Source organism: Artibeus jamaicensis, unplaced genomic scaffold, assembly GCF_021234435.1.
Source record: "Artibeus jamaicensis isolate MK-2021 breed Jamaican fruit bat unplaced genomic scaffold, CSHL_Jam_final contig_419, whole genome shotgun sequence".
In the NCBI taxonomy this organism is placed as follows: domain Eukaryota; kingdom Metazoa; phylum Chordata; class Mammalia; order Chiroptera; family Phyllostomidae; genus Artibeus; species Artibeus jamaicensis.
Window position 1 is genome coordinate 2,241,652 of NW_026521824.1, and position 8,093 is coordinate 2,249,744.

Below are 8,093 nucleotides of genomic sequence, written 5' to 3' on the forward strand. Positions count from 1 at the left end.
TCCAGCAGGCTCGGCACTTGGTGTGGTGCAGAAAAAGTGATAGGCTGTCCCAAGGAAAACTTTTCAGCTTGCTGTAAAAGCTCATAGGTGGCTGCCACAGCTCTCTAGCAGGCTGGCTACCCCTAGACAGTGTGTTCTAGTTTCTTTGACAAGTCCAGTAAGACTTCTTTTGGCCAAGTTCAAGCATGAGCCCAGGAAACCCAATTGCTTGTTGACAATTCTGGGCCTTCTGTGCTGATACTCTACAGCCACAGATGTCAAGTGGTTCGTGCATGTTTGTATTGTAACAGAGTTCCTTCTAGTTTTAAGTCTTCTAAGTCCTGGCTCAGGGTCTCCCAAAAATCACTGGGGAGTTCTTGAAGCCTTGTGGTAAGACTGCCCAGCAGTACTGAGTCTTGACCCGAGACTCCGGGTCCTGCCATTTAAAAGCAAGCAACAGTTGAGAGTCCTGGTCAACCGGAATGCAAGAGAAAGCATATTTTCAGTCCAATACTGAATACCAGAGGCTGTGCCCAGGTATACTGTTCTGTACAATGTCATTTATGGCCCTTAAATCTTGTATCGTATGGGGAGCAGAAGGGCCAAATGAGTCCGTATTCCTGAAATTTCTGAATTATTGGGCACATCCCTTCTAGGGTCTCCTTTTGCAAGGGTACTGCCTCCCTATCAGGAGCCCCTGCCCCTGGTTTGAGGTCAGCTTTTGCAGGGGAGGCTCGCTTAGCCCTCCCTGGCCTTCCAGCATTGCACACAATGGGGTTCACTGATTCTCAATTCCTTCTAGCCAGAGTCGCTTTCCTCCTCCTTCCTTTGGTTACAGAAGGAGCAGCTGGGCTTGCTCTGGAGGGAGCTGCTGTTATTCTGGAGAGAAAGTGATTTGAGCACAGGGTTTTGATAACAAATCTCTTCCCAGACGAGAAAAACTCTATCTTCCACAGCACATTCTAATGGCTTCAAGAGAAATTGGCATTCAGCCCTGGCTGGTGTGGCTGAGTGGATTGAGTGCTGGCCTGCAAAGGGTTGCTGGTTCAATTCCCCGTTGGGGCACATGCCTAGGTTGCAGGGCAGGTCCCCCGATAGGGGGCACACGAGAGGCAATCACACATTGATGTTTCTCTCCCTCTCTATCTCTCTCTCTTCCCCCTCTCAAAATAAATAAAATCAAATCTTACAAAGAAAAAAATGTGCATTCAGGGCTTCCAGAAATTCCAATTACAGTTCAGTGAGAAGTCGATTGACCACAGAATATGTTGTTCTGGTATCAATAAAAAGGTCTACTATTAGCCCCCCCACTGTAGGTTTTTCAAGTTCTCAGACTCTGACCTCCTTTTCCTGCACTTGGGCCTCTCATTTTTCCAGTGCCCTTGTCCCTTGCAGTGTGATTGCCCTGCCCTAATAGGGGCTTGTCCTGCACTGAATTTGGTTCCCTGACAGATTTGGGATGGAGAGACCGGTTCGGGTCCACCTCTGGCTCCATCAGCCAAGTAAGGAGGATGGTCTCCCCCAGGGCTGGAGGGCCAGTGGGACCCCTGACCATGTTCGCAGCAGCCAGATGTCCTGATCTCCCTGGTCCCTCTCCTGAGCTTCTGCTATCTGCCACAGTTGCAAAGTCCCTGTTGTCTAGACCATTTTCCCATTTCCCAGTTTTTGACAAAACAACTCTAATTGCACTATAGTATAGTAATTTTAAGACCTGTCCAGTGGCCAGCATTCTCCTGAGTCCAGATTATACATAAACCAAACAGTACTACCATAAAAAGCCATTTTTTTAGGTTCATAAGCATAGGCTGACCAATCAGCTAGAATTTGCCCTCAAGGGCTGTTTCCCAGAATGGAGGCTCCACCCCCATTTTACCAGACAGAGCTCTGTAATCTCACCCAAACCAGAAGGCACTTTTTTTTTTTTTTTAACCAGACAGAGCTCTGTAATATCTAAGTCATCACACAAACCAGTAGGCACCTTAGTTAACACAGGGCTTCAATCCTTAACCAGGAAGTGCAGTGATTCAGTTGAAGTGAAGGGGATGGGGAGTGCCAGGAATCAGAGTCCCCCAGTGAAGTCACTTGGCAGCTGCTAGGGAATCTCCAAATCCATACCCCCGGGCCCCTCAGTCTAGGCAGCCGATGGGACCCTCCACCAAATACCCAGACTTACTGGCGAGTCCTGAAGTTGTCCATCTGGGTTTCCAGAATATGAAACTAGAAAAGCCAGCATTTGTACTGCCTATCACTACCAGAACCAATAAGCAGAGACAGGAATGAATCTTTACGGGCGATTTATTCAGATACTGGTGATCTGAGAAGATGGAGGGTTATGTACCCTCAAAAACCATCTTAATATCCCATCTCAAGCTGACCTTTTTATAAGAAGAAAGGGTAGGTAATGGATTTGGAAAAAAGGTTAATTGGGTAAGAGTTGCAGTCTGGTGACAATTTTCCTAGCACTTCTTTATCTGTTGTAATTTTGATGTTGTGTGATGAGGTGAGTTGTGTTTACCTACACCTCCATCTTGATTGGAAGTCTACTTCTTTATCATCTGTTCATCAACAATTTTTATGTGCATCACAGATGTTCCCTCCCTGGAACACAATGACTCAGATACCATATCCATCACTTGCAGACCTCTTGGGGCACAAAGGTTGAATTGCTTGTGGACCTTCTGGAGTCGCGTGGTCATGCATTCTAGTTCTTGGAACAGCAGCTTTACTGTTGTTCACTTACACATGCATCACTCACTTAAGCCTATCAACTATGACTGAAGCTAAAATCTAACTCTTGAGATCCCCTATGAGAAGCAGTTACAGCTGTGACTATTATTGCCAGCAAGCCACAGGCTTAAGAAGCACATTCAGAAGTTCTCACAGTTTGTCCTTGGCCTCCCCAGACTCCTGATTTTGGGTCTTTGTTCCACCACCTCAAACAACTCAGCCTCCTCCCACCTGGCTGTGTGCTGGTGGGACTTGTGGGTGGAGGTTCAGCCATGCAGTGCTGATGGTAGGCCCCCACACACAGTAGGACAGAGACAGGAGGGGCTCCTGGGGGCTGGGGAAGCCAGGCAGGGTCCCAGCAACCCTTGTTTCTAACCCACAGGTCTTCGGGGACTGATGGTCGCAGTGATGATGGCTGCGCTCATGTCGTCACTGACCTCCATTTTTAATAGCAGCAGCACACTCTTCACCATGGACATCTGGAGGCGGGTGCGGCCCCAGGCAGGCGAACGGGAGCTACTGCTGGTGGGACGGTACGCTGGGTGGGTGCTGGCACCAGGAGGGGCTCAGAGGTTTCCCAGCCACACGACGAGCCCGTGGGGCCTGGGCCCCACCAGAAGTGGACTTTAAGAGATGAACAAGAGGATGCTGGGAAGGAGAGAGGAGGCCAGAATATCTCGCCCATCCCACCTCCCGCACTGCTCCTCTGGCCACTCCTTCACAGCCCCAGACCTCTTCGTGGGTGTACCTCTTACCTGGAACAGAGCCTTTGAGGGGGAGTCCCCTCTCCCAACCATCCCAGTGATCGTTCTTCTTCCCCAAACCTGAGCCCTGAGCCTTCCTGACGATCCCCATCTGCTTCAGAGAGGGCCTCAAGCCAGAACTCAGGAATGACCACACTCAGGCCCCGGTACCTGTGGCCTCACTGAGCTTCTGTCCATTTCCTGCTAGGCCTGCTGTCCCCTCTTTGTTACCTCCATGACTCATTCCAAGTCCCCTTTTCAATCCTGCCCGATCCTGCTAACCAAGGAATGTGCTCCTCTCCCCTCCATGGCTCTCACAGGGGACTATTGCCAGGTTCCTTCACAGCACTTGTGGCCCCTTAATAGGTCCAATGTCTTCCCTGTGCCCTGCCTGGCTGCAGGAGCAGGCGGGGACTGTCTGGCACAGCCCTCTGGCACCATGCTTGGCCAGGTACCGGGAGTCCTTTGCGGTGAACTCAGCAATGGTTGATGAGGAGCTGGTCTTCGGGTGTGTACATGTGTCTGACTGGGCCCTTTCCTGGGACCCTCCTCTTCTGTCTTCCACTGAGCCACGTGGCCCCTCCTCTGCTTGTCGAGAAGTTCAGCCTTTCAGGGCTTAGCCTGGCCAACAGTGCGCCCTCCTCCCAGGAGCCCACAGCACCCATCGGTGGGGACAGGGGGATCTCCCCCAGAGCTATAGGCAGTGTCCCAGTGATGCAAAGCAGCCTGCTTCTGTCAGAAGGGCCCTGCTGGGACACGCCTTCAGAGGGCGGGTGTGATCTCATCTGCAGCCTCCAAAACAAGGATCCTCCCTCCTACCTGGCAGGAGGCTCAGCCTCAGCGTCGGCATCCTCCAGGGACCACCCCTCCCCAGCCTGTGGCTTCCTGCCTTCACGGCTCCTTCCTGGAGCCCATCCCTACTGACAGGCTTCTCCCAAAGCTGTTCCATGCTCAGCAGTCCTGTAAATTGGGACCAGCCCGCCTTCCTGCTGCCCATCCCACCCTCCTTCCACCCTGCCATCCTTCTCCTGGTGCAAGCCTGTGTGGACCAAGGGCTCCCCCTCTCTGAGTCCCACTTCTCTCATCTGCCAGTTTGGCAGAGTGGAAAGGGTGCAGTACCAAGGGTTCAGCTCTCCCACACCTCCTTCCTGAAGCACTGGGATACACCTCAGCCCTCCAGTCTCCTCTTGCCTGAGAACCTGGTTCAAGCTGTTTCCTAGGCCATGTGGGGTCTTGGGTCTGCAGAACTGCAGTTCAAGATCTGGGACTTAGAAAGGGGCAGAAGGCACCCCTCACCAGAACCCTGGGGAGGAGACCTTCTGGGGGCAGGGCCCAGCAGGAACATGCTGGGGGCCCCACAGTCTCATCAGGTTGGGGGTGGTGGCCAGAGATGTCACAGTGACAACTCTACGTCTAGGACCCTGGCTGTTGCCAGCCCCAGCCCCACTCCCCACCCTTCTGCTCCTTTGTTTTCCTCCCCCCAACCCCTTCTGTCTTCCATTCTCTGTGATTCTAGAAGAATGCCCAAGGCCTCCCTTGTTCCCGGCCTTGAGATGGGCAATATGGGTGTCCACTCCTGACCCTAACCCACCCTGACCTCAGGCCCGAGAGGCTCCCTGCAACTTGGGCTGCAGTTTAGGAGCGACATGGGGGGGCAGTCATCCTGTCAGCAGTATAGTGGCGGGGCGGGGTTTGGGAAGGCCTTGAGCTGGGCCTTGGAAGGTGAGGAAGTTTGCTGGGGGAGGAGTTGAGAAGGGCCTTCCAGGCATAAGGAAAAGCCTCTAGGTTTGGGGTCCCTTAGACAGTCAGGTGTGACTGAGTCTGAACAAGAAACCCTACAGGGCAGCGAGAAGACAAGGGCCCTGTGCCAGGCTGGGCTGGGCAGGCTCAGGACCCACACAGAGATGCTGAGTCTGGCGTGGACCCCAGGAGCCCGTGTGAGGAGGGCGGGGTGGGACAAATGCTCATGGGGGACGCCTGTGCCTTTGAAGAGGGCAGTGCCGTGCCTGCCAGACAAAGGGGTAATTAGCTTTAACCCTTCAGATCAAAGTGGCCCCTCCTGCCTCCACCCTCTCCCTGAAGCCAGGAAAGGGAAGAGGGAGGGAGGCAGGAAGGAGTGAAATCTGGGGGTGGCAGAGTCTGAGGCTTGGGCTTTGGTCACCACTTCTCCAGAAAGCAGAGACAGGGATTGGGTTATAATCGCGCTTTGTTAACCTCAGAGGACAGCACGCTGAGAAGGGGGCAGGTAAAAACCCTAACACCCACCTTCCCCTTGTGCTCTCAGGAGCAAGTTTATACAGGGGAACCACAGGGATTTGGGAGGGGGAACTCCTAGGGAGAGCATTGCGGCGGGGGTGGGGGGTTAGGAGGGGAGGGTGGTGGTGGTTGGGGTTGAAAGGGGAGTCGCGCAACCTCTTCCCAAGTTTGCTCCCTTTGTTCCTGTGTCCTGTCTGTCAGCACCAGCATTCCTGTCTCCTGGGGTCCCTGTGGTTTGTGGCCAGGGAGGCCATGTGTGCTCTGGGCTCGGAGGAGCAGTGTAAGCCACTTGCTCTCAAGGGTCCTTGGTCAGGGAGGGTAAGGTCTTTGGATTCACCAGCTGCCTGTAAGTTGCTCAAACTGTTGAACCTTGTTTAATTTTCTTGTCTCAGCTTCCCCATTCCACTTGCCCAGGAACTTTCCTAACTTCTCACCTCCTGCCTCAGGAGGACCCACCCCAGTTGCACACACAACCTGGTGCACCCCTGCTGTCCCACTCAGGGTTCCATGGGGTCTCATCCACCACCCACTTTAGGGATGGGAGGCACCCAACTTACACAGAGGGGTGGGGTGCTCAGCCGGGGAGGAGTAGATGGAACACTCCGCCCAAGCTCTATCCCTTTAGCTGAGCTGCCTGCTGCTTCAAGGCTCCAGGGCCCACTCCTTCCAGAAGTCCTCCTGGAATGGTGCTTCCTCTGGGCTCCCACAGTCCAGCCCTGACTGTAGGGGAGCAGGCTCCGCATTGACCAGGGCCCGCTGTTCACCGACACGGGGCTTCTAGCACAGCGCCCTGTTGTCAGGTGGGCTCTCGTTGAACAGTTAGGTTAATGGACACAGGAAGTGTGTCTCTGCTGTTGGAGGGCCCTTGCCCAGAGGGAGGCAGGGTGGGGTGGGGAAGAGGCTGCTGGAGGCCTCATGGAAGGGTTTGGGAGGGCAGGACTGGCCTCCCGCGGGAGGAGTGGGCCATGGGCCAAGGGGGAGACTGGAGCTGTGAGGCAGGGCACCGATGGGGAGCAGGTGTTGGGGAGCAGGGGCGGGGGGTGTAGGGCAGGGAAGGGTCTGCTGCTGAGCCCCTTGTGGCCTGCCCACAGGCTGGTCATTGTGGTGCTCATCGGTGTCAGCGTGGCCTGGATCCCCATCCTGCAGGGCTCCAACAGTGGGCAGCTCTTCATCTACATGCAGTCGGTGACCAGCTCCCTGGCGCCCCCAGTGACTGCAGTCTTCACCTTGGGCATCTTCTGGCGGCGTGCCAATGAGCAGGTGGGGTGGGGAGAAGAGCCGGGGAGAAGGCCGGAGGGCAGGTGGAGCTCTGCCCCTGCCGTGGCGTGTGTGTGTGTGTGTGTGTGTGTGCGTGTGTGTGTGTGCCCGGGGTGTCGGCCTTTCTCCCGTGGCCTGGCTGCTCTGACCCCTCCTCCACAGGGGGCCTTCTGGGGCCTGATGGTGGGGCTGGCAGTGGGTGCCGCAAGGCTGGTGCTGGAATTCCTCTACCCGGTCCCACCCTGTGGTGAGGCGGATGTGCGGCCTGCCATCCTTCGAAGTTTCCACTACCTACACTTTGCTGTCGCCCTCTTCGCCCTCAGTGGAGCTGTGGTGGTGGCTGGGAGCCTGCTGACTCCACCACCCCAGGAAGCTCAGGTAAGCCTGCCCTTACTGTGGACACCTGACCCTTAGCAAGTTCTGACTCATTCTGGCTCCTGACCCTCCAACTCAAGAATTTTCTAGTTCTTGACCTCAACCCCTGTCTGGCCCTGACCCTGGCCCCTGAGCCTTTTTGTATTCAGCTGTCCTTTTTCACCCCTGACCCCTGATCCTGTCTGGGCCCACCCCCACCCCACCCCAGTCCTGCCACAGCCCCATCAGTGTGCATTCCCTGCAGATCCAGAACCTTACCTGGTGGACTCTAGCTCCGAACCTGCTTCTGGGAGCCAAAGCAGGTATGCGTGTGACCCCAGGCACTCCCCCTCACTCCCAGCCCTGGGACTGGGGCTTGGGAAAAACGTGGCACTGGGTGCGGCCCTGTGACCCTGGTCTGTTTCTCTCCCACCCCCTCCAGGTGATGCCCAGAAACATGCTTTCTGGGCCCGTGTCTGTGGCTTCAACGCCATCCTTCTCATGTGCATCAACATCTTTTTCTATGCTTACTTTGCCTGACCGCGTCCCTGGGCGGGAAGGTGGGCGTCCTCAGGGCCTCGGGCCCCTCCCCAGTGAGGACACCAAGGCCACAGAGGGTGAATCCCTCACGTCTGCATGGCAACCAGGTCAGGGCCAGAGACTGGCCACCCCCGGCAAAGCAGAACCCTGAAAAATCAGGGAGGAAAGAATGTGACACTTAAAAAATGGTAGTCATAAGTGGAAAGAGAATTAGATTTCTGATGAATGTGCTCACAC

General features: G+C 55.1%; 1 protein-coding gene across 3 annotated transcripts in view; it reads left to right on the forward strand.

Moving 5' to 3' along the window:
• The window catches only part of SLC5A10 (solute carrier family 5 member 10), a 78,577-nt gene extending 70,485 nt beyond the window's left edge, over positions 1-8,092 (forward strand). For all 3 annotated transcript variants that reach the window (XM_053665675.1, XM_037163212.2, XM_037163213.2), the window contains 5 exons: positions 3,089-3,239; positions 6,797-6,965; positions 7,125-7,340; positions 7,582-7,639; positions 7,759-8,092. In XM_053665675.1, coding sequence (XP_053521650.1) covers positions 3,089-3,239; positions 6,797-6,965; positions 7,125-7,340; positions 7,582-7,639; positions 7,759-7,856 — 692 coding nt within the window. In that variant the 3' untranslated portion in view covers positions 7,857-8,092. The remainder of the gene's footprint in view (positions 1-3,088; positions 3,240-6,796; positions 6,966-7,124; positions 7,341-7,581; positions 7,640-7,758) is intronic.
• Position 8,093: the final 1 nt, after the last annotated feature.